This window comes from Poeciliopsis prolifica, unplaced genomic scaffold, assembly GCF_027474105.1.
Source record: "Poeciliopsis prolifica strain line A6 unplaced genomic scaffold, Auburn_PproV2 SCAFFOLD128, whole genome shotgun sequence".
Classification (NCBI taxonomy): Eukaryota; Metazoa; Chordata; class Actinopteri; order Cyprinodontiformes; family Poeciliidae; genus Poeciliopsis; species Poeciliopsis prolifica.
In genome coordinates this window covers 396,674-422,500 of record NW_026562503.1, presented here as the reverse complement: position 1 = coordinate 422,500, position 25,827 = coordinate 396,674, and the positions used below count along the sequence as shown (strand labels likewise).

The 25,827-nt window shown below is 53.2% G+C and overlaps 2 protein-coding genes and 3 pseudogenes across 2 annotated transcripts; 2 read left to right on the top strand and 3 right to left on the bottom strand.

Moving 5' to 3' along the window:
• Positions 1–1,141, top strand: part of LOC129355280 (C-type lectin domain family 10 member A-like) — a 3,969-nt pseudogene extending 2,828 nt beyond the window's left edge.
• Positions 1,142–1,378: 237 nt separating this feature from the next.
• On the top strand, positions 1,379–3,616 carry LOC129355267 (C-type lectin domain family 10 member A-like; annotated as a pseudogene).
• Positions 3,617–4,934: 1,318 nt separating this feature from the next.
• LOC129355253 (calmodulin-binding transcription activator 2-like) lies at positions 4,935–18,141 on the bottom strand. Its single transcript, XM_055024777.1, is given in 29 exon segments — positions 4,935–5,658; positions 5,734–5,808; positions 6,164–6,357; positions 6,496–6,516; positions 7,258–7,329; positions 7,404–7,497; positions 7,499–7,600; positions 7,671–7,846; positions 7,918–8,090; positions 8,731–8,940; positions 9,014–9,242; positions 9,332–9,410; positions 9,489–9,587; positions 9,589–9,674; positions 10,366–10,538; positions 11,667–11,801; positions 11,920–12,046; positions 12,116–12,703; positions 12,783–13,363; positions 13,366–13,628; positions 14,252–14,453; positions 14,531–14,659; positions 14,734–14,881; positions 15,313–15,384; positions 15,483–15,615; positions 15,692–15,759; positions 15,962–16,068; positions 16,758–16,852; positions 18,054–18,141. Coding segments are annotated over 28 exon segments (4,443 nt in total). The 5' UTR covers positions 16,810–16,852; positions 18,054–18,141; the 3' UTR covers positions 4,935–5,603.
• A 375-nt stretch (positions 18,142–18,516) lies between these two features.
• Positions 18,517–23,414, bottom strand: LOC129355266 (stress-associated endoplasmic reticulum protein 1-like; annotated as a pseudogene).
• On the bottom strand, positions 23,262–24,134 carry LOC129355265 (C-type natriuretic peptide 2-like). The gene is given in 4 exon segments (XM_055024788.1): positions 23,262–23,317; positions 23,358–23,623; positions 23,626–23,825; positions 24,049–24,134. Coding segments are annotated over 3 exon segments (360 nt in total). The 3' UTR covers positions 23,262–23,317; positions 23,358–23,549.
• Between the last annotated feature and the right edge of the window lie 1,693 nt (positions 24,135–25,827).

The window sequence follows — 25,827 nt, the reverse complement described above, 5'->3', positions numbered from 1 at the left end:
TGTAGCTCAGAATCCAGCATCCGAGATCAATAGCCTGTCAAACGTCCCGGTCCGGTTTCATGACGAGCCAGAACCGCCCCGGAGCCCCGGAGCCCCGGAGCCCGCAGGACCATGAAGCATATCAGGTCAGAGGAGGTATGACATCACCTGCTGTGTGATAACAGCTCATCATGAGCTCATCATTTGCCCCAAAGGGGCCAAAGTTACCAGGGGTCCAACCGGGTCCAACCGGGTCCAACCTGTCCCCTCTGAACCTCGGGGTAGACGGGTCTCTATCCAACTCGTCTCCGGTGTGTCCACCATCTTGTTGGCGTCCATCATGTCTGCTCTGTTCTGTGCAGGACTTTGTGACCAAGACGTCGGTTCCTCACTTGTACTGGGTCGGCTTGACTGATGGGAGGACTGGGAGGTGGGAATGGGTGAACCAGACGCCTTACACCATAGAGCGCAGGTAGGACTGGACACCTGGACGTCTGGCTTCTAGCCAACGTCTCTGTGTTGGGATTTATTCAGCTGTCTGACCGAGGTGTGTGTGTGTCTCTGTCTCTGTGTGTCTCTGTGTGTGTCTCTGTGTGTGTCTCTGTGTGTGTCTCTGTGTCTCTGTGTGTGTGTCTCTGTGTGTGTGTGTCTCTATGTCTCTGTGTGTCTCTGTGTCTCTGTGTGTGTCTCTATGTCTCTGTGTGTGTGTCTCTGTGTGTGTCTCTGTGTGTGTGTGTCTCTATGTCTCTGTGTGTGTGTCTCTGTGTGTGTGTGTCTCTATGTCTCTGTGTGTGTCTCTGTGTGTGTCTCTCTGTCTCTGTGTGTCTGTGTGTGTCTGCAGGCGCTGGGTTCCCGGCCAGCCCGACGCCTGGACGGGTCACGGTTTGGGTCCTGAAGATAAGACTGCGCTCATCTCCATAAGAACGGGCGTCTCAACGACATCCACTGCAGCACCGGCCTTCGCTTCATCTGCCAGAGAAGCAGCATGAACACCTGAACACACCTGGACTCAGGCTCCGCCCACAACCCGCCGCCATGAAGGCACAGCAGACCTGACCGGACCTGACCAGACCTCACCGGACCGGACCAGTTAGAGACTCTGACACCAGATGATGATGATGATGATGATGATGTGGCATTAAAGGAACATCTGGAAACTTCAGCTCCTCTCAGTCTCCTCTTTCTGTTTGTTTTAGTCAGTTTTCCCAGCAGCCTCTGATGTTTCACCACACACACACACACACACACACACACACACACACACACACACACACACACACACACACACACACACACACAACACACACACACACACACACAGCGGTGTTTTCCAGTCCAAAGGTCGCTCTGTGGTCGTTGACCTGCAGCTCAGCGTTGGACGGAGACGAGGACAGACATCATGACGACCGAGTACCACGACGAGGTTGAGGACGACAGCAGCTCGTTCTGGAACAAAGGTACTGCTGTGGAGTCTGGGCCGGGCCAGAACCCGGCCAGAACCGGGTCCGCCGCGCCCTAACCTGTCCCTCTGTCCATCAGAGCCGCGGTCCGTCTCCTTCTCGCCGTGTCCAGGGTGCGGCGCTGGCTGTACCCCGGCCTGGCCGCCGCCTTCGTCCTGATTTTCATCGTTGCGTTTGGAGTCACCAGTGAGTACGTCCCCATGTCCCATCAGCTCCCGGTGGACGTCTTGTCCTCCCGGTGCGTCCAGGAGACGAGAGGGAGAGCGTCCTCTGCTCTTGCTGTCCTGATGCTTCTGGAGGAATCATGGGGTTTATGCTCTGAAGCTTCTGAAACTCAGAGACTCTTATTGGACCAGAGTCCATTGGCAGAACCGGTCTGGAGGCAGGAAGTGTCCTCTGTAGGGTCAGACCTGGAGGTCAGCAAGGTTTCAGTCAGGCTAACGGGAAGCTAGCAGCAGAAGGACGCTACACAGCACGGCTAACGCAGGGCTAGGCTACAACAACTAGAGAGATGGTCAGAGAACCTGAGCTCTGTGAGAACTGAGCAACCACCTGGCAGGTAGAGCCAATGAGGTGAAGGAACACCTGGCAGGTAGAGCCAATGAGGTGAAGGAACACCTGGCAGGTAGAGCCAATGAGGTGAAGGAACACCTGGCAGGTAGAAGCAGGTGCAGGTCTTGTAGCTCCGCCTCCTCCCTGTGGTTCTCAGGTTCCTCATGACTGTCTGCAGACACCAGGACGCTGAGCCGGCTCTGGTCCGTGGAGAAAGCGTTGTCCAACCAGACGGAGTGGCTGATGTCCGCCCAGCGGCTCGCTGAAGGTAGCGCACCTGTCCAGGTAACCCCGACCCGTCTCTGTCCTCCTGACTCTGCTGTCCAACGCAGACGCAGCTAAAGACGCTCAGAGGCTCAAGTTCTCTGTGGAGAGCAACAAGGAGCAGCTGACCTCAGGTAACCCCAGACTCAGAACCAGACACCTGGAAACGCCTGCTGACCCCTGACCTCTGACCCTGCCTCCAGTGTCTGAAGCCCTGAAGCAGCTGTCCACCCTGGACACCATCAGCAGGACGGTGGCCAACCTGAAATGTTCCATGGAGCGCTTCATCAACAACGGTCAGTCCTACTGGTCAGACTTGGACTGATGGTCAACTGGGACTGATGACGCTCTGATGGACTCTGTCCTCTCTGTCCCAGGTTCTGGTTCTGATGGACCCTGTCCTCTCTGTCCCAGGTTCTGGTTCCGTCCCTGACGGCTGCTGTCCTCTGGGTTGGGAGACGTTCAGGTCCAGCTGTTACCTGTTCAGCAGGTCGGCTCTGTCTTGGCACGAAGCCAGGGATTGGTGTAACGGCCACGAGTCTCACCTGGTCATCCTGATGAGCGACGAGGAATGGGTGAGACAAGCCGTCCGGAGTTTGGACCTCCTGAGGACAGAGCGGAGCTGGTGGATGAATCCGTTTTCTGAACGCGTCTCTCGTCGGTCCAGGACTTTGTGACCCGTCTCGCTGCCGGGTCGTTCTACTGGGTCGGTCTGACGGACGAGAAGTCCGGGAGGTGGGAGTGGGTCAACCAGACGCCGTACGTCATGAACCGCAGGTACAACCTGGAGTTTAACATCCTGTTTAGTTTTCCAGACAATAGAAGCTAAAACAACATGAAATCTCCTGCTGGGTTAGTAACACAAAAAGGTTAGACCCTAAACTATTTGATGATGCTGCATCATAAAATAACTTAGTTAAGTTTTGGCAAAGATCAATGGGATCAATATTAACACACAGGAGCATTGTTGTTGTTGTTAGCAGCTGCTGAAAGTAACTAAAACCGGATGTGGATCAGCTGATGCGTCTCTTTGCCGTCCAGGCGATGGAAACCCGGCCAGCCCGACAGTTGGACCGGTCACGGTCTGGGACCCGGAGACGAGGACTGCGCCCACATCCACAGCGACGGGCGGCTCAACGACCTGCACTGCTCCACCAGGCTGCGCTACGTCTGCCAGAGACACAGCCAGCGCAGCTGAGCCGCCGCCTGCTGCCCCCTGCTGGCCGCGAGCAGAATGAGCCCAACGCTGGACCCGCTGGACCCGTCCGTCCCTTTGTCCAGTGGGTTCTAACAGTTTGACCAGCTTCTCCCCGTTTCCAGTTGGTTCCTGTTCATGTGTCAAATAAAGACGTTTTAATCCAGTCTGAGTCTGGAGCTTCTGTCTCCTCTTACTGGCCTTGGAATAGGCCATTTATCATGTTCCCATCTTCTGTGGTGTGTGTGTGTTGGGATGAAGGCGTGTTCTACTGCGTCATGTTACTGTGACATCATCATCTGGGTTATTTCCATCAGAACCTTCAGCAGAACCAGGCCTCTGTAGAGCGCCCCCTGCTGGCTGAGTAATTCTGAAACAGTCAGAGGCTCCATCATCAGTTGAAGAGTTTAGCATCCTGAGGTGAGTGAACCTTCCCTGGCACAGACCGAGTGTTTGCATGGTGAAGCAGAAGATTAAGCAAAATTATTATTGGGTCATTGAGCAGCAGCAACACGTATGTAGTTTATGAAACCAGGTGCATGATGGGAGCTGTAGTCCTCTGGACCTTCATCCTGAAAACTGCTGGAGATAAAACTGAAGCTCAAGACCTCCTGACAGGAGAACTAAAACCTTTAGGTGATTCATTCACAGAGGAACTGATTCAGTACATGAACCAGTGGGGGGTCAGGGTGTGTGTGTGTGTGTGTGTGTGTGTGTGTGTGTGTGTGTGTGTGTGTGTGGTTATGGTTCTCCTGCCACATTCTGAGCTTTTATCTGGAGGAACGACCAACAGAAAACAGGAAAGGAAAACCAAAGAATATTTCTACTTCCTGTCTGTCTTTCCGCCATCTTCCCTGCTTCACCCCCCGGTCCCAGGACAGGAGGCGTCGGTTCGATTCCCTTCATGACCGTCCCAGACATCCTGCTCTTGTTTTCCAGTGAGTCAGTGACTGAAGACGGACCGTTGCTAAACTGCTAGCTTCACTTCAGAGCAGTTTGTGTTTCTGGTGGAACTAAAATATCATCAACATAGAGGAGAAGTTTGATTCTGATTGGAGGAACAAATTCAGCTGAAGCTGAACTGTAAAGACGATGTGAATCCACTGCAGATGAACTGATTCCCACTGGGAATCAGTTCATCTGGAATCCAGCAGGAAGTGAATCCATGGGACCAGAAACCAGCAGCAGCAGAAGAAGGACGACTTTAACTCTTTATGGATCCAAATACGGTTTATTTCCTGGGACAAACTGTTACTCACTTTGTAGTTCTGACTTTTCTTGGACCCGAGTCTCGGACCCGACCGGGCCCAGTTTCAGGTTCTGTTCTCCAGCCCTGCAGACGAGTCCGGGCCAAAGAAGCAAAATATGCAACAACAAAAAAAAAAAAAAAACAGACCAGAAACCAAAAGATGGCGGAGAGAACCTCAGACGGGTCAGAGGTTCTGCTGGGTCAGAGGTTCTGTTGGAGCAGGAACCAATCAGACTAGAGGAGCAATCAGCTGATTTATTGTCAGAACTTCACGTCTTGTTTTCAGAACAACCAGGAAACAGGAAGTCGTGCAAAGATTCACTGCAACAGGTGAAGAGCAGAACCTGAAGGCTGCAGGCCGGACTGAGCAGAACCAGAACCAGGGCCTGGTTCTGGTCCAAACGCTGATTCCTTCAGTCTCTGACTGGCAGCTGGATTTACAAAAGCAGTCGGTGGATAAAGGGGGGGGTTAGACTTCAGTCAGTGCAAAACACACACACACACACACACACACACACACACACACACAGTTCATGCTGTAATAAATAGAAGCGTCTCTACTCTATTGTGGGTTTAAATAGAAGCTGTGATTTGTCTGAAAGGTCAAAGGTCAGTACTTCAGAGCAGCGCCAGCAGAGTCAAAGGGCCGGATGTGCCCTGCGCTGCGTCTGTCAGGCGCCATTCCAACGCGCAGCGGTCCACAAAGACCGGGTCTAGAACCAGACGGAGTCCCGGAGACGCTGAGGGACGTCTGTCCTCCTCCTGTCCTCCTTCCGTCCTCCTCTTGTCCTCCTCCTTTCCTCTTCCTGTCCTCCTCATGTCCTCCTCCCATCCTCCTCCTGTCCTCCTCCTGTCCTCCTCCCGTCCTCCTCCTGTCCTCCTCCTGTCCTCTTCCTGTCCTCCTCTACGTGGTCAGTCCTCTCCGCTCCAGCTCCCTGCTCTGCTTCAGCTCTTTGATCCTGCAGACACAGCAGCAGCTGTTAAAGGAAGTGACATCATGAGGACGGGTGATGAGGTCACTTCCTGTGCCTGACCTGTGTCTGCAGCGCCGCAGGAACCTCATGATCTTCCTGGCCGCCTGGTCCTGCTTCTTCGTCAGGAACGACCCCCTGCTGGACAGACCAGGAACTGCTCAGACAAGGAGATTTACTGTGACTGGACTCTGTGGGACTCGGAGTCAGACTCTACTGACACCAGTCCATGATGTTTGCTAAGATGTAAAGATAGTTTAAGTAAAGACGATGTGATTCAACAACTTGGGATTTGGTCAGTCATGGACTCGTGTCAACAAGTCACCGATGGTTGACAACAAGTCACCGATGGTTGACTGGTTTCACAAACAACATACAAGACACTACAAGATAAACCCTCGTCTCCGGGTCGAAGCCCCGACTTGCCTCTGCACCACCTAGCGTTACCCGGGCGCCCCTCCCCAGCTGCCGCTCTGGGACGGCGCCGCCTTACTTGCTCTTGGGGTTGAGCGCGGCGCCCCCTCGTGGCGCCTGCTTCAGCCTCTCGTACTCCTTGTAGCTGCGGTAGTACTGCTGGATCAGCACGGCGGCGCGCCGGCTCTGCTGGAAGCGCTTCTGCTCGTAGTACGACCGGAACTTGGACTGGATCAAGATGGCCGCCTGGGTCATCTTCTTGTAGAGCGCGTACTGCATGGGGCGGAGTCACAGGGTCAGGTAAGGCCTGAACCTGGTTCTGATGAACAAATATCTGAGACCCGGCCCAGCTGCACACACACACACACACACACTGACTACACAGCACCAATGCTACTGTTAGCTGGTTACCTTCAGAGCTATCCATGTTAGCTACCCAGAGAGAGAGACAGCAGGTTAGTGACGTTAGTGCAGGAGACAAACACACAGAACCATCAGAACCTCTAGCAGCTTCTGTTGGATTTAATCTGGGAGATTAAAGTAGATTAACTGGCCAACTATCAGTTATAATTACAGTTTATTCATTTGTATTTGTCAAAGATTAAACTCACAGCATCAGATTGTTGCTATGTTAACAAAAAATCTATCAATATTGTTTGAGCTTTTACAAAGTGAGCAGCTGCTTTAACAATAAATAAATGTTACATTTATGATCATTTATGGCCCCTGAGGCCCCGGGGGCCCAGAGGAGCCGCCGCCTTAATCTGGATTAAACAGAAGAGAAAATCATTAATATTCATTTTAATTTAGTTTAATTTAAATATAGTTTCACTGGCAATGTTTATTACCCAGAAATATTCTCACATTTCCTGTCAACATGTTTTAAAACACAAACATGGCGGACGCCTCGGCGCCCCGACCGCCGGGCTGAGCAGGTCGACAGGGGGAAACCCTGCTGAGTGTGTGTGTGTGTGTGTGTGTGTGTGTGTGTGTGTGTGTGTGTGTGTGTGTGTGTGTGTGTGTGTGTGTGTGTGTGCATCTTGATGTTTTTTGTCTTATTTTATGACTGAACTGATTTTTTTCAGTTTTTCTGTTCAGATCATTAAATGCTGAACATTTCAGATCTTTTTTAAATAAAGTTTATTGAAAACACACCTGTGCAGCTGCACACACCTGTTTGTACTTCCTGTAGCACCTCTGGATGACGGCGGCCGCCATGTCCTGCTGCTCCTTTAACCTTCGACCCTGCACACACACAGAGGAGTGATGCGTCCGTCGGGCCAGCAGGGGGCAGCGTGTTCTGCTCAGGCCGTGGTTACCTTGTAGCGGCGGAAGGCGTTCTGGATGATGCGGGCGGCCTCGTACAGCTCCCTCTGCTCGCCGTCCGTCAGCGTCAGCAGAGCGAAGTCTCTCTCCATTGGCCGAGGCGTTCAGAAACTCCGCCCACGCCGCGGACGACGGGGGGCGGAGCCTCTGCAGAGCCAGGGCGCTGAGCGGCGAGGGGGGGCAGACCCGCCTGCAGCAGAAACACACAGCTGTTGGTTCCAGTTCTGGTTCCAGATCGGGTCCGGCTCCGTCAGGCTCACCTGGGCGGGGACTGGCTTTCCACCGTCTCCAGGTAGGTGGCCAACCAGGTGTCCTGGATGGCCGGGTTGTCCCGCCTCTCTCTGAGCGGAGACTCCGCCCCCCGGGGGAAATCCTCCTGTTTGATTCGCTCCGGCGTCGCCTCGATGATCTGCTCCGCCAGCGTCGCCATGTCCACCTGCCGGGCGCAGCGGCTTCGTTAGGTCAGCCCGGTCGCCATGATGACCCGCACCTGGCGGCCCAGCTTACCTGCAGCACCTCGTCCTCCAGGTACTCCTCCTCTCCTTCGTTCTCGGCGTTCTCGCCGTAGCGCAGCAGCTGCTCCTCCAGCAGCGCCCGCTGCCCCGCGCTCTGAGGGGGCGTGTCTATGGGCACGGCGTTCTTGTAGTCCATCAGGTCTCTGGAACCGCTGGCGGTGAAACCTGGGACAGAGGTCAGAGGTCACAGGTCTCACCTTTAGGAGCTGCCACCTAAAAACGTCTTTATTGACATTTTAGATTCAATCATCTGTGTATAAACCCAGTAAATACATCCCATAATAACCTGCATAAAACTGAGACTGAGAACAACATGGAGGACAAACGTCCTGCTGGGTCATCAGCCAAGGAGCAAAGGTCACAGTGGACAGCTAATCCACTCAGAACGTCAGGATTAGCCTCCGTTAGTCTCACAAGCTAGCACCCTGTTAGCCTAGCCCTCCGTTAGCCTCACAAGCTAGCACCCTGTTAGCCTAGTCCTCCGTTAGCCTCACAAGCTAGCACCCTGTTAGCCTAGCCCTCCGTTAGCCTCACAAGCTAGCACCCTGTTAGCCTAGCCTTCCGTTAGCCTCACAAGCTAGCACCTTGTTAGCCTAGCCCTCCGTTAGCCTCACAAGCTAGCACCCTGTTAGCCTAGCCCTCCGTTAGCCTCACAAGCTAGCACCTTGTTAGCCTAGCCCTCCGTTAGCCTCACAAGCTAGCACCCTGTTAGCCTAGCCCTCCGTTAGCCTCTGTTTAGTTTCATGTTTCAGTGAACAAGACGGAGTGGAACCGGACTGTGAGCAACCTGTGTTGCCGGGTTCACCTGTGCTGACGGTCGGGTTCGGCTCCTCCGAGGGAACGGTGTTCTGGGTGAAGGTCGGGGACGGAGGAGAGACGGGCAGCGAGGAAGAGGAGAGCGATGATGGAGACGAGGGAGAGGTGTCCATGGGGGCGGGGCCGCTGGAGTAGGCGGAGCTGGGGGACGGCGAGGACGGGTCGCTGGGTGAGGGGAGACTGCTGGAGGAGCTGAGACCTGGAGGAGACAGGAGACTCTTACAGCCAATCAGAGAGCCGGATGAGGTCAGGTGACAGCAGGAGGCGGGGACCTGTGTCCAGGCTGGTGGACAGAGGGGACGACGGCGGGCCGTCCCTGGTGGCCGCCTGAGCGCGCCGCGTGTGCAGCTCCTCCAGCGCGGCGGCGAGGCGTGTGTGGCCGCGGGACCGCGCCACGGCGAGTGGCAGGCGGCCCAGCGAGTCGGGGATGCCCAGCGCCAGGCCGTTCCAGCTGTACAGCAGCTCTGCCGCCCTCTGGTGGCCCAGAGCGCACGCCCACATCTGGAACGCACAGGAAGCCCGGTCATCACGGCGACGCCGCCATGGCGAACGAAGCCGCCATGGGGACCGGCAGTCAGCCGGCTGCTTACCAGCGGCGTGCAGGAGAAGTGGTCGACGTTCAACGGGTCCACTTCCTGTTCCAGGTCCAGACTGTCGCTGCTCATCGCCCTGCAGGAAGTGACATCAGCCTGAGACAGAACATGATGTCATCATGTGGGCGGAGCCAGGACGGCCCAGCTGCCCTACCTCCAGCGGATCAGGGTGTGGATCAGGTGGGTGTAGCCCTGGGCGGCCGCCAGGTGCAGCAGCGTCATCCCGCGGTGACCCGCCGGGTGATGAACTCTCTCCTCTTCCTCCCCACCGCGCTCCACTCATCATCCGCTCACACACGCCGACGATCCTCCTCTCAAACCACTGGGAGGACTGGGAGGACTGGGAGACACACCAGGACCAAACATTCATCACCCGAGAAACGAGACACGCCTCGGCGCCGACCACCGGGCTGGACCAGAACCGGGCTGGGACAGAACCGGGCTGGACCAGAACCGGGCTGGGACAGAACCGGGCTGGGACAGAACCGGGCTGGACCAGAACCGGGCTGGACCAGAACCGGGCTGGGACAGAACCGGGCTGGACCAGAACCGGGCTGGGACAGAACCGGGCTGGGCCGTGGAGAAACCCTGTGAAGGTTCTGACCCGCCGCCACTGAGCTGGGTCCAGATTTAGCTGCTTTAAAAGGATTATTTCTGCTTTCTAGGAACCGGAGAGCTTCTCCTGGTGCGTCTCTGGCCCGGTTGTGCAAGCCGGGTCCGGTCTGGGTCAGAACCTTCCGAGGAAACCCTCTGAGGACCAGCAGCAGTTGTTTTGGTCCAGGTCCAAATGCTCTCCGTCTCACTGCGGCTATTTTAACTCCTGGACTCCATCTGACAAAATCCCATGACATCAGCCAGAGGGGGCGGAGCCACAGCCAGGCCAGAACCAGCAGCCGGGCCAGAACCAGCAGCCGGGTCAGAACCAGCAGCCGGCCAGAACCACAGCCGGGCCAGAACCAGCAGCAGGTCGGACTGGACCTGCTGCTTGGACATTCATACAGGAACCACAGAGTGAACTGGGCCGGACCTACCTGCTGCTGGTCGTCAGGTAGAGGAGGGGGCGTGGCCAGCTGGTTCCCACTCTGCTGCTGCTGCTGCTGCTGATGATGATGATGATGATGGTGGCCGTCCCGAGCCGCCATCTCCGCCATCCTGCGCTCCATCTGCTCCAGCCGCTCCAGGATGGACATCCTGAACTGGTTGTCTGCAGGTGGAGAGAGCAGGTGTGTGAGGCTCAGGCTCCACCCACTAAAGCTCCACCCACTAAAGCTCCACCCACTAAAGCTCCGCCCACTAAAGCTCCACCCACAGAGGCTCCACCCACTAAAGCTGCGCCCACAGAGGCCCTACATCAGCACCTCCGTCTCCTTCGCTCCGCTGCTGAAACTGAACACGCTTACAGCAGGGCAGCCTGAAGCTCCGCCTACACTACCCACAATGCACCAGGAGAAGCAGAAGGCCGACAGGTGATCAGAACGTGGATCAAAGCTCAGCCAATCAGCTGCTTGGATCTCAGCCAGAGCCAATCAGCAGCAGAGATCATTGTAAAGAGGTTCTCACACACACACACAGACACACACACACACACTCACACAAACACACACACACTCACACAAACACACACACACTCTCTGTCTCACATGGAAACTATCTGACTGACTTCGATCGCCCGACTGACTCTCTCTCTATTCAAGAAATAAAAGCAGAGGCCAAATATAGATGATCCAGTGTGACTTGCAACATACACACACACACACACACACACACACACACACACACACACACACACACACACACACACACACACACACACGGGGACTCCCTGCTAGCAGCTGCTCTGATCCTCCAGGACAGAAATAAAACCACAGCTGGTTCTGTTGGCCCGGCTGCGGTTCTGGTTCTGAGTCCAGATAAAACCTGCTGACAGGTGAAGCTGCTTCTCTTCCTCCTGATGAAGAGGATGAACCAGTAGAACCAGTAGAACCAGTAGAACCAGTAAACCGTAAGCATCAGGTGAAGCCGATCCTCCTCCAGCTAGCAGTTAGCATTAGCATCACCCACTGCTGCTGCGGAGACACTTTTAGACAAAACAAGGTCACCAGGAGGTCACAGGTCACCAGGAGGTCACAGGTCACCAGGAGCTAACTTCATCTACTAGTCACTTAGGTTGCCATGGTAACTCCATCCAGCTGCTCTATTGGTCTGAAGGAAACATGGCTGCTGCTACCAGAACCATAACCAGAACCAGAACCAGAACCAGAACCAGAACCAGAACCTGCTCCTGGGCCAGCGGCGCCTCCTGCAGGTGGGGCCCGGTGGTGGAGGTACTGACCGTCCAATGAGAGCCAGTCCAGCTGGGAGCTGGGCAGAGAGCTGGCGTTTCTCGCTCGGTACTCGAACAGAACCGACGACGACACCGACCCGCCGGACTCCAGAACCTGCAGACACACCAGGCCGGCCTCGTGGGCTGGAACACAGCAGAGACACACGGGTCCATCAGAACCTCCACGGGACGGACGAGAATGGACCTCTGCAGAACCGGACCGGACCCTGAAGACCCGGACCGGCCCGTTAGCGGTCGGTACCCGGGCAGTAGCAGCGCAGAACCCCGGGCTGGATGAGGGAAGCGGGGACGGCGCTCTGATCGAACACGCAGGAGTACCGACCCAACGGCTCGCTCCACGGCCCGGTGATCAGAACCTTCACTCCGCCCTGCAGAGAGAACAGCAGCTGGGACCGGAACCAGAACCGTCCGGGCCGGTCCCCGAGCGGGACGCTCACCTCCGGGTAGGACCACTCGGGGGAGAAGTCTGTGATGGCGGCCAGGCGGGCGGCGGCGGGCAGCGGCTGGGGGAACGGCAGGAAGGAGGAGGACGGCGACGGCTGCGGCGGAACCACGTAGCGGACGCCGGCGGGGAACACGGCCGGACCCGACGCGCCGGGCGGAGCCGGAGGGGCGGCGGGGCCCGGCTCCTCGCTCATGAGGTCAGAGATCAGGTCGGGGAACTGGCTGTCGAAGGAAATGTCCAGCTCCTCAGGCTCCGCCTCCTCCTGGACGTCCATGCAGGCGTCCTCGGAGTCGCGGCGCCGCCTCCTCTCCTCCTTCACCTGGGCCGCTGCTGGGGAGGTCGTCTCCATGGCAACAGAGCCAGGGGGCTCATGGGAACTCTCAGCAGGGGGCGGAGTTTCAGGTCCGGCCGGCTGATTGGACGAGGGCAGGACCGACGGCCGATGCTCTTCAGGCGGCGCCGGCGTCTGATTGGTGGACAGGGACGGTTCACCTGGCTCGTCCCGGCAGGTCAGCAGGAGGGGGGCGGAGCTGCTGTCTGTGTGTTGCCTAGGAGACGGGCCGGGGGGGGCGTGGCTCGTCTGAACGGGGCGAGTCAGAGAGACGGGGTGAGAGAAAGGATACGACCTCAGGAAGTAGTCCCAGTGGGACCCGGCTCACCTGAAGCAGGACCAGCTTGGTGGGCGGGGCACTGCCTTCATCATCATCATCAGTCTGGTCCTCTTCCTCAGACCGGGACTCCTCCTTCACCCCGTCACTCTCCCCCAGCGCGCCCAGCTCCAGGCAGAGTGGCAGGAGGGGCGGAGCCACGGAGGAGGTGGGAGACAGGGACAGGGCGAGCGAGGGGGGGGCAGACAGGGGAGGGGAGGTGGAGGAGGACGGGGAGGTCGACAAGGAGGAGAGGGAGGAGGGGGGGGAGACCGAGGAGGCCGGGGTGGAGGTGGTGGGGGACAGGGAGAGAGAGAGGGACGGGTGAGAGGGGGGGGAGGTCCGGATGGAGGGTGAGCACATGGGGGGGGGGCCCCCATAGGTCTGGCCCTGTTTGGGGGAGTTCAGGAAGGAGTCAGGGTCAAAGGTCAGGGGGAGGGGTGGAGAAGTAGAGAAGGAAGGAGGAGATGGTGGGGAGGCGGCAGGGGGGGGAGAAGACTGGTGGGAGGAGGCGGGGGTGAGGAGGAGCCCCCCGATGACGGGGGAGGGCAGGAGGGTGAGGGAGAGGGTAGTTTGGAGGGGGGTGGGGGTAGTGGGGGAGGGGGGGGGGAGGGGGAGGCCGGTTTACCAGCAGGGGGGGGAGGAGAGAGCAGCAGCGACCCGAAGCTCCTCCTCGGCCCCGCCTCCTCTGGCGGAGGGCCCCCGCCCTCCCTCCCCCCTGGTAGGGTAGCGGCCGTCGCCATGACGATGACCGCGTTCTGAGGCAGCGTCATGGCCGCCAGGTTGCTGTGGAAACCGTTGCCTTGGTTACAAACAGCGATGGCAGGATTGACTGGTTGGGATGGCGATGAGCCCGAACTGTGGAGCAGAGACTGAATTCAATCAGGCTGCTACATCGCTACAGAGCTACATCGCTACAGAGCTACGGCTACATCGCTACATAGCTACATCGCTACATCGCTACAGAGCTACGGCTACAGAGCTACGGCTACATCGCTACATAGCTACATCGCTACATCGCTACATCGCTACATCGCTACATCGCTACAGACCTACATCGCTACAGAGCTACGGCTACATCGCTACAGAGCTACGGCTACATCGCTACAGAGCTACGGCTACATAGCTACGGCTACATAGCTACGGCTACATCGCTACAGAGCTACGGCTACAGTGCTACAGCTACATCACTATGGCTACATTGCTACGGCTATATAGCGACGGCTACATTGCGACGGCTACATTCCTACGGCTATATAGCGACGGCTACATTGCTATGGCTACAGAGCTATGCAACAGTGTCCATAGCAGTGTCTTCCTACAGATCATGGTGAGTCTGCAGCAAACAAATAAACCCACTTCCTGTCTGAATCAGAGTTTAGCTTGGTTCATCTCAGACCTCGCCTATCAGTGGTTCCCAAAGTTAAGGTCTTGACCTTTGGGGTCACGAGGCACCAAGAGGGTCACAAATGAAGACTTACGTGGACGAAGGGCTGGGGGAGGACGCGGGGCTCTGAGGCTGCAGCTGGGGCATCTGGCTCTCTCCTCCTCCTCTCCCTGACTCTCCCGGTTCTGAGGACGGCGGGGAGGCGGCGGGTCCCGAGGAGGACGGCGGCAGTTTGGGGGAGATGATACGATGCTTGGTGCTGTTGCAGCGGTGGGGAATGTTCACCCCTGGTGACACTGTGGACATGAGGAGACATGTAGTGGTCAGAGTGATGTCACAGTGATGTCACAGACATGTCATGGAAACCTCCTACCTTGGTTGGTGCTGCAGAGGCAGGCGTGTGTGCGGGGCTGTGGTTTGGTTCTCTGCCGGTCCAGGATATGCTGCACCAGCTCCTCAATGCTGAAGTCTCCAGAACCCATGGAGCACTTGATGCTGTGGACTGAGAAACACGCAGCGTTAACTCCAGCCAGAACCAGAACCTGGGTCGGACCGGCTGGCTGCTCGGTGCCGTACACATGGGCTTCATCTGGCCAAGCAGGTCGTCCCGGCTCCATCTCAAGGCGTCGTGGCGGTCCGACACCGTGCACAGCAAAGGACTGCATCTCCCAGAATCCTCTGTTGACGGCACGTTCAGGTAGTGGACCAGGACGATGTCTGGATTCTGGCAGGAAACACACGAGGTTACAGCTCTGATGATTAAAGGTCTGTGTTTCGACAGGCTGCTCGGTTCTGTTCCAGTCCACAGAGCGGGTCGGAATACACCTCAAACAGTATTACAATCAAGACAACGTTACATTGGACCCAAAGGTCGCCCTGCCAGTAGGTCGACTGCCTCAGGAGGTCACCCTGCCAGGAGGTCGACCCTCAGGAGGTCACCCTGCCAGGAGGTCGACCCTCAGGAGGTTGACCGCCTCAGGAGGTCCACCGCCTCAGGAGGTCACCCTGCCAGGAGGTCACCCTGCCAGGAGGTCACCCTGCCAGGAGGTCACCCTGCCAGGAGGTCACCCTGCCAGGAGGTCGACCCTCAGGAGGTCGACTCCCTCAGAGTTTGACCCTGAGACGGTCTGAGCCGGTACTGAGTGTGTTTCTGACCTGCAGCAGCCAGTAGCACCGTCTGTGGAATGTTGGCACGATGGAGGAATGGACGTAGCAGCCGTAGAGGCACTGGAACAGCAGAGAAACACCGGTTGACCTCCACCACCCAGTCTGAACCCTTCTATTCCTGTGTGTGACTCAACATGACCTGCAAGGTCGCTGCCCACCTCCATGCCCTGCACCTTCAGCTTCATGTGGTCCTCTCTTGTCGTCTTCCCGTCCTTCCTTTTCTTCCAGCAGCCATCCTTCCTGTACTTCACCTTCTTCCTGTTGTAGAGGATGATGCTGCCGTTCTTCGGCCTGAAACAGCCAAACACGCCAGGTGAGACCGTGACGCCCCGAGCGCCGTCTAGCAGCCGTTTGTTCTGGACCGTACCTGGTCTTCAGGGAGCAGCAGAGCCACTCGTCGTGTCGGTCGAAGGATATCAGGTAGGAGGCGATCTCCTGCAGACCAACACGGAGACGGTTCTTTAAACATCCAACAAACCTGCTGCAGATCCAGGCTCATCGAGAAAAAATGAATTTATTTAAAGGCAGATAAATGGAAACACACGTGATGTTAGATTTCTCCTTTCCTGTTTCCAACCTGATCGATAAAGAGACCCAAAACGGATCCGAACATCCGGTCAGAACCTGCTCCGCTCACCTCGTTAGTGTTCCACCTCAGACGCTCGTTAGGCAGGCAGGCCGATCGGGGCAGACACTCCAGCAGCTTGTTGGGAACAAACACCTTCCTCTGGCCTTTACTCTCTGCTGACAACACAGACGATAACGGGTCAGAACAGAACCCGGGTCGGAACAGAACCCGGTCGGAACAGAACCATCCCTCACTGACACAGGAAGTTCAACATAAAATCCTGCAGGTGTTTACCTGCAATTATTAGAAAATTATTGTTAATGTGATGTTTTTGTCAATCAGGGTCAATCAGGGTCAATCAGGGTCAATCAGGGTCACGGCTTCAAAGCTAGTTATTACTTAACATCCATCCATCATAGAGGACTGGAGATAAGAACCACCTTCAGTCTGCCTCTATGCTGACATCATCAGCATCACCTCTGACATCATCAGCATCTCCTCTGACATCATCAGCATCTCCTCTGACATCATCAGCATCTCTGACATCATCAGCATCTCCTCTGACATCATCAGCATCTCCTCTGACATCATCAGCATCTCCTCTGACATCATCAGCATCTCCTCTGACATCATCAGCATCTCCTCTGACATCATCAGCATCTCCTCTGACATCACCTCGGGTGTAAGAGTTGTGGGACCCGCCGGGCCTTGTGGACAGAACTGACTGAGCCCCGGTTCATCGGGTCGGAGACGGGCCGGGCAGAACCTCCGGCCCGTCTCCGACCCAAGGCGCTGAAACGGTGACGCCTGTCGAAAACATGCAGTTTCCACGGCAACATGTAGGTAAGAGCTGCCTGGTCCTTACCTGCAGGTGGATGCTGACCTGTCTCCGTGGAAACCATCTCCTTGTTGCTCATGGCGACGGGTCTCACAGGATGGACGTCTGCTTGGCGAGTCCCGCTGAGGACAGAGACGATCAGTAACCAATCAACACACACACACACACACACACACACACACACACTGACACACACACACACTGACACACACACTGACACACACACACACTGACACACACACTGAGACACACACTCACACACTGAGACACACACACACACTGACACACACACACACTGACACACACACACACACACTGAGACACACACATATACACACACACTGACACACACACACACTGACACACACACACACACACTGAGACACACTTCCTGCAGTGGAGCCCAGTTGCCTAGCAACAGCAAAATTTGGATCCACTTTACATGAAGAGTTTGAATCTCGCTGAACATCGCCTGTGTGTGTGTGTCTCAGTGTTTGTGTGTGTGTGTCTCAGTGCGTGTGTGTGTGTGTGTGTGTCTCAGTGTTTGTGTATGTGTGTCAGTGTGTGTGTGTCTCAGTGTGTGTGTGTGTGAGTGTCTCAGTGTGTGTGTGTGTGTGAGTGTGTGTCAGTGTGTGTGAGTGTGTGTCAGTGTGTGTGTGTGTGTGTCAGTGTGTGTGTGAGTGTGTGTCTCAGTGTGTGTGTGTTCAGACTTATATAACATGTTGAAACAGTGAACACACACATCATCGCATCACACCTGGATCGGAACCGGTTCGAAACGTGTTTATATTAACACACATGAATGTTGAGAGCGAGTTATCAAATGACACTTTTAATGATTATATAACAATAGTGATTAAATGAGCCTAATCGGTCCATTCTCCCACACGGAACCAGAACCTCCTCCCGGAGGCCGCTGGAAAGCCACGGCCTCTCCTAGCTGCGGTTGCCGCCTGTCGGCGCTTCTCCCCGGCTGTGGGAGTTCTGCTGCTCCGGTTCTGACCGGAGCTAAAGGCGGGAAGTCGCCCAGCTTACAGGCTGGACGAAACAGTGCCAGCCATGAACCCCGACCAGAACCGAACCCTGCCGCTGTCGGGCTGCAGGCAGCAGGACGATACCGGAGATATTCTGGAGTCCAACAGCGGTGGAGCAACACCTGTAGCAGCCGAGCTGCAGGGCTGGAGCTCCGGCTGAGACCGCGGCTCCGCCCGCAGCTCCGCCCTCCCGCTGCGGACACACCGGAGAACAAACCGGCAGGAACCGAACCTACAGAACCGAGTCCGGACCAGCTCACACATAAAACGCCTGTTAAAGCTGATTTACCTTCCGCCTTCAGCTCAGCCGCCATGTTCTGTCTTTGACGTCAGTGCGTAACAACGGAGCAGGGCGGGGCTACGGTGGATCTGATCCGGAGGAAAGTTTATGGGAGACTTTTACTGCCATAATTCGAGAGCACACATTTTGAGTTTGAAAGCAGGACTTCTTGTCTCTGTTCTCAAACTTGTAATGTATTTAAATCTGGTCATTTTCCATGATCTGATTTAAATAAGATTAAAGATTTTTGTGATAAACCATGAAGTTTTAGAATCTTTCAACAGAACGGTCAAACTGGACCATTTAAGGTAAGTTTTTCACCTTTTATGTCCCAGGTTTTTCACAGTCCAGCCTCAGGATGCTAACAGAGCTAGCATCTCCTTCACCCTGATCCCAACCGGAACCCGCCATCAGACCGGTCTGAACTCCAACTGCTGATCGAAGCAGCATAATGAATGAAAGATGAGACGTATAGAGAAAAATATCTGAAGTTTTATTTTGTAAAAAAGTGGAGAAATCCTCCAGCAGGGGAGACATAAACAGCTGCAGCAGGGAGCTTGTTGTCATCAGTTTTACAGTAAAATTCACTTCCTCCAGATCAGAGAAGGAGGCGGAGCTAAAGATGCTGTTTCCATTGCATTAAAGAGAAATCCTGCTTATAGCCAGGGAAACCAAATCACCCTGCAATCAGCTTGTGTTATGGCTGAGTCACATTATACCAGCATATAGAGCGTTCTGTGGTTTTATTGTGAAATACAGAGGAAGTGTTAATAGTCACAGCTTAGAGAGCGGTAAACAATTGGCCCTGTTTTTCAAATCTTCTGCTGAAACATCAGCGTTATGGCTTTCAGGGATGGGTCGACTGCAGACTCTTCATAAATATCTTTAAATAATTATTACTGACGGTGACTCTGAACTCTGAGGGACCAATCAAAGCTTCACCGTGTTCAGAAACAACAGAATCCTTTAAATCAGTAGCAGGCAGCTGGACAGGAAGGAAACAGTTAAGACTTCATCAGATACCAGTAACTCCATCTGTTCATCACCAGCAGCAGTGCAGAAAATGATAATAATAATAATAAAAAACAATATTCTGTAGTAACAGAAGGAAGAGAAATTAGCTAACTCCACAGGAACATGTGTGTGTGAGTGTGTATTCTGGTCTTTCTGCCTTCGTAGGGACTTGGGCTCTAACTCAGCAACATGAGGACAATCAGGGATACGAGGACACATCAGCAGGACAGCTGTGGACACAAGTCCTAACACTGAGGACATGTCTCTACAACTGGATTGCTTCTTCACTGTGAGGACAAGTCTCAGATCAGGGGAAACGTCTGGAGACACGTCACCATCTGGGCCACAGCTTCACGGTGGGACTCGTCTTCACGATGGGGACTCGTCTTCACGGTAAGGACTCGTCTTCACGGTGACCCAGTGTCCAGATCAGACTTCAGAGTTCAGGTTTATGGGGACCAATAACTTAATCCCCACAAAGCCAGAAGCACCTGTGTGTGTGTGTGTGTGTGTGTGTGTGTGTGTGTGTGTGTGTGTGTGTGTGTGTGTGTGTGTGTGTGTGTAGGACGGGGTGATGAAGGCAGGCTTGGCTCTGGGGTCAGAGGTCATCACATGCCCTGTCGGATGCTCTGGATGATCTGGAAGATGGCTGAAAGACACAGAGAGTTGGATGTTAGCAGGAGGAGAGCAGAAGCAGGAAGTCTGACCCTGTTGAAGGTTCTGGTCCAGATACCGGAGGTTCTGGTCCAGATACCGGAGGTTCTGGTCCAGATACCGGAGGTTCTGGTCCAGATACCGGAGGTTCTGGTCCAGATACCGGAGGTTCTGGTCCAGATACCGGAGGTTCTGGTCCAGGTACCGGAGGTTCTGGTCCAGGTACCCGAGGTTCTGGTCCAGATACCGGAGGTTCTGGTCCAGATACTGGAGGCGGTGAGGAAGAGGAAGAGCAGCTTCCTGTTCTACTTCCTGTCTCAGTGTGAAGATAAGTGACTGTGAGATTTTGTTACTTCCTGTTTCTCCTCACTGCGGCGGTTTCTGCCTCCTGAGTGGAGATAACTAGTCATAACCAGGGCAACGGGCCCAGTAGACTGAGGTTCTACTGGTCTAACTGGTCCTGGGAGTTCTGCAGAACTTTAAAGCATACAGAACCGAATCCAGAACCTGAGAGGGAAGCAGTGGGAGGTTTTGATGGTTTCTGCTGGATTCATGTAAATGCCAATACACCAGCAGATCAATATGATCAATGGCTCCATGTTCTCCATCAGAGCCACAGATCCTCAGGTATCGGCTCACCTTGATGCCGATCAATATCTCAGGTGTATCAGTAGCATGTTAAGGTGATCAGGTGTTTATACCTGATCACCTTAACATAATCAAACCCTATAGAGTCATTTCATGGACCAGTAAATCTTTATGAGACAAAAACTGGGAAGCAGGATGATTTACAACGGAGCTGTTAGCTTTAGCGTTAGCTTCTTGACTGAGGATAAATGTGGTTCAGTTTCATCGTTTCAAAAATAAAGTATTAAAATCATGAAACTTGTCGGGTTTGATGCTTCCTGGTCTAAATAACTGAATGTTGTCATGTTTCAGTGGATGTTGGTGACTTTTGACTCTTTGATATTCTTCACAGATAAAGTTTGTTGCTGCTGCAACCAAAGTCTTTCTGTATTTACACAAACTTTGACGCAAACTTCATTTTTACATATGTATATTTTGCAGTTGGGTTTGGACCGACCACCAGAGGAGTAACACCAGAACCGGCCCATCCCGCCTGGTCCAAGCTCAGATTAAACAGAACCAGAACCGGCCAGCGTCTACAGGTCCGACAGACGGCCCAATCGGGTCAGGCGGAGCTTCTTGATTAGCAATGCTAGCATGCTAACCCACCTCACTGGGTCACCAAAGGTCACGGTTCTGCAGAGGAAACTCACCTGATCCACAAACCACGAAGACGAAGAGCGCCAGCAGCCAGGGACCCACTGGAGACTTTTCCTCGTTCACCGGCCTCTGCAACGCAAAGCAGGCAGCATGAGAACCGCAGAGCCTCAACGCTCCACTTCCTGCTGAGGCCTGGTACCACCTGGGTCCACCTGGTATCACATGGTTCCACCTGGTATCACATGGGTCCACCTGGTACCACCTGGGTCCAGAACATGGCCTGAACCATTTCCAGAGGAGAACAATCTATAGTCAGTACATCCAGGCGGTTCCCAACTTGTTTCCAGGTGATGAACCCAACCCGGGGCCCGGGTTGGGTTCATCACTATTACCAATAATCACCAATACTATGGTTTATTTTCACGTCCTCCTGCAGCTTTAATGCTGCCATAAAACTCAGCAGCTTCACTTCCTGTCATCCAGAAACCAGCTGATGGAATCAGAAGCCTCAAGCGAAGCTAGCATCCTCCCCACAGCCCAGAGGGGAACTGCTGCTATTAATATTCACATGCTAATCATGCTAATATTAGCATCATGCTAATCCAAGCTAATCAGATTTAGTTTATTACCGGGACCAGAGCCTCAAACTGGACCATGATGAAGGTGAACCCGACCCGTCATCAGGAACATGGAGGTGGAGTGATGCTGTGGGCTCTCTCAGAACCATTTCTCCTGACCGGGTCCACTGGACCCAGAACATCTAATCCTGACCGGGTCCACTGGACCCAGAACATTTGAACCTCCTGACCGGGTCCACTGGAGCCAGAACATTTGAACCTCCTGACCGGGTCCACTGGAGCCAGAACATCTGTACTTCCTGACCGGGAACATCAACAAACTTCCTGGGGATCCACCATGGAGGAGGCGGTGGCTCCATGGATCCAGTTTACAACCTGCTGCAGTTATCTAAAGTTTAAATTAGCTTCGATAGACAAAGAGCAGAACCCCGAACTGTAAGCCGAACCGAACCTGGGACCGGTCCACTGAGATTACCAGTTTTAATCCATGTTTTCTACAGGTTCTGGTTCTGATTAAAGAGGAAAAGCATCTAAAGTCCTAAAGGTTGTGAGGAGTCTGGTCACTTCCTGCTGTCACCCCGCTGACTGCCGAGCGGAGCCACGCACCATATATGGACGTGTTTCCGCTCCATTCCCAGCCAGGTCCAGTATGATAGCAGTCATTACTCCTGTCGGAACCACCGAGGTTTTCTGGACGTGTCCCCGCGTGTGATCGTCTTGCTGTGCCGCTCGTTGGCCACCTTCATCCGCTGAACGCAGACATCTTCCACCGTAACTACCGGAGCCTCGCAGGAGCGGGTCGGAACCGGGCCAGAACCGGGTCAGAGCCTGGTCAGAGAGAACAGCAGCGCAGGCTGGAGGCTGTGGGGCGGGACTGGTGAACGGCGGCTCTGTCTGGTCCGGTTCCCCTCCGTAGGTAACCTCCGAGGAATCGGCGCTAGCTGTTAGCTGGTGCTAACTGAACTCACAGGAACTGACCCGGTCACGTGACCCTGGTCGGCGCGCCGCAGGGTCTCTTCTGCCCCCTGGTGGCAGGAGAGGAACTGCGTCCATTTCACCGGAATGAAATAAACGCATGTCATTAAACCCTTCCCACATTTGGACCTAATCTAGTCACCCTGAGGGACAGAATGAATCTAAACTGAGCTCAAATCATTCTGGATCCTTCAGGCGGAACCAGGATCCACCTGAAACCACCCGGAACCATGAAGGCATCATGGTTCTGATTGTACAGTTGGATCAGAACCTTTTCAGAGGTCTGGGTTAGAATCGCTTTTTCAGTAGGTGACCCAGAAACTGGTTCTGGTTCTGGACTGAATGAATCATGAAATTAATTCAGTGTTATTAATAACTAGTTATTTAGTGACTTTTCCAATATTAGATTGATATAAAGTATAACTATATAATTTCTCCTTCCAGCGTCTCTGATATTTATAATTATTGTCATTTATGTCAGAGACTGATGATAAAAACTCTTATTAGTTTAATCATATGAGATCATTACTGTGAGATTAACCAGTCAGTCTGGATTCACTTCCCACCAGAAATCATTTCTAGATCCGTTCATCTCATTTCCTCACAAACCAGAACCTGACAGCAGGTGGACATGATGACCATCCTGGACATGCAGTGTGGTGGTGGCAGCATGATGCTGTGGGCCTGATTCAATGCAGGAGGGACTGGTGTCACAGAACAGAACCGAACAGAACCAAACAGAACCGAACAGAACTGAACAGATGGTATCATGAGGCAGAGATCAGGTTCAGTTTAATACTTCGTCACACACACACCTACACACACCTACACACACCTACACACACCTACACACACCTACACACACCTGCAGGTCACACACACGTCTCTGCTGGCTGCAGGCAGCCGGCGGGTCAAAGGTCATTCGCGTTAGCATCGTCCTGAGCTCAGCCAGCTCTGGTTAGTATCGTCCAGCATGAAATCTCCGCCTGGAGGTCAGAGGTCATGCAGGGTCGTCTTTCAGCAGTGAGCGGCAGCGGCGTTTCCACGGTGACCGTCTCTAGCAGCCCAGGCCGCTGATGGAGCCGATGCGGTCCAGCTTCATCCCGAAGCATCCTCTTCCTCCCGCCGTGTGGCTCGCCTCCTCGTCTTCGCCCGCCGCCGCAGGAAGTCCAGGAAGAGGCGGGGAACCACTTCCTGTCTGCTGGCTGATCCGCTCACGTTACCGTGGCGACTCAGCAGCAGCGGCGAGGAGGCGGAGCCATCTGTGATGTCATCAGGCGGGGGCGTGGCCTCGATGAGGGAGGCGAGGCGAGAGCCGAACAGAGAGAGAAACCTGGACACACAAGTAACGTCAGTCACATGACCTGACCGACCAATCGGCTGGCAGAGACAAGATGGAGACAGGATGAAGGAGACAGGATGTAGGAGACAGGATGTAGGAGACAGGATGTAGGAGACAGGATGAAGGAGACAGGATGAAGGAGACAGGATGAAAGACACAGGATTAAGGAGACAGGATGTAGGACACAGGATGTAGGACACAGGATGTAGGACTCACCTGCTGCTGCTGGTTCAGAGGTGAAGGCCCCGTTTCCACGGAAACCAGGAGCAGGAGGCCCACCAGAGCAGAGACGGCGGCCATCTGGTTTACAGACAAAACTAAATTAAAACCTGAAAAATAAAATATTTTTCTGTTTGTTATCAAAAACAGAAACTGGATGAGTTTTATTAGATTATTAAAGAAACTTTCTGAGTTATTTATTATGAATTTAAAATAAACATTTTAATTCGTCACAAACATTCAGCGAAACTGGAGATTAATATGAATAATTAATATTAATAATTAATATTAATATAACATTAATACTGAGACAGAAAAACTCCACCAGTCTTTAAACATGGCTCCAGTTTCACTGACATCCTGAACAGGAAGTGATGCTCCTCTACTTCCTGTCGGCCTTCCAGATCAGGAAAACAATTCAGATTAAATTATATTTTCAGTTTGAAATGAATCAATTAATATTTCCTGGAGAATCTTTTTTTTTGTATATATATATTTATTCAGGATGCATATCCAACAAAATCCACATCTAATGTACAACATTTTTTCTTATCTTTAAATAAACCCCCCACCTCCACCCCCCCCACTCTCTCCATGCAGCAACACATATAGCAGTATTACATTTGGCACTACTCATTTTTTGAAAGGCCAGAGTTAAAAGAAAAGAATACAACAAAAATATTAGAAAGATCGAAACAAGACAGTAAAAATCAATACAGATCAGTCTCTCAGGTCCAATCTAGTTAGGATGTCCAGGAAGGGAGTCCATATCTGGTCAAACTTCGCCAATGTCCCACGTATGGAGTGGAGAATGTTTTCAGGAGTGCAGTATGACAAACAGTTCGTTGATCCAATGCTTCTTGTTTGGAGGCTCCATAGTTTTTCCAATTTTTAAGTATACATTTTTTGCTGCGGATGACGTTAACAAAACAAAGTATTTCTTGCAAAAATTCAATTTCAAGGACTAATATCTCCAAGTATCCAAATCCTGGGTCAGGATCTAGAGGAAGCCCACAAACTGTTGATGTTATCAGTATTACATTATTCCAGTAGGTTTGCAAGTGTACACAATTCCAGAGCATATGAAGAAGATCGCCTACAGACGTCTTACACCTATGACATCTGTTAGTGATATTGGCATTCAGTTTATTCAACCTATATGGAGTATAATATGTACGATGTAAAATGTTAAATTGAATTTGCCTGTGTTTTGTTGATATTAATACTGTTTGAGATGAGTTTAGTAATTCGCTCCAGTTTTTATCATCATAGTTGCAGTTTAAGTCAGATTCCCATTTCGATTTGTCGAGTACTTGTTATAAGTTGGTGATGAGGCAAGAACCATTCTATAAAGACAAGAAATAAGCCCTTTTGTAGTAATACGTTTTGGATCCAGTAAACATGATTCAAGCAGAGTTTCCTCTGGTTTATCTGGAAATATTTCTAATGATTGACTCTTAATCCAGTGTCTGATCTGCAAATATTTGAATAAACTGTGTCTATGCAAGTCATAGGATTCAGATAATTGATCGAAGCTGGCAAAGACATTATTGGTATAAAGATCACCGACTGATCTAATGCCTTTTCTGACCCATGTTTGTAATATACCATCCGCTATAGGTTGGGGAATGCTGGGGTTATCTTTAAGTGGAGTGTTAACCAGTAATTGTATGTTTAGGTGCAAGAAGGTATGTAGCTGTAACCATGCATTGTGGGTAGCTAAGATTAAAGGATTTGATGTAATTGTAGACAGTTGCTTTTTTGAGCTCAAGAA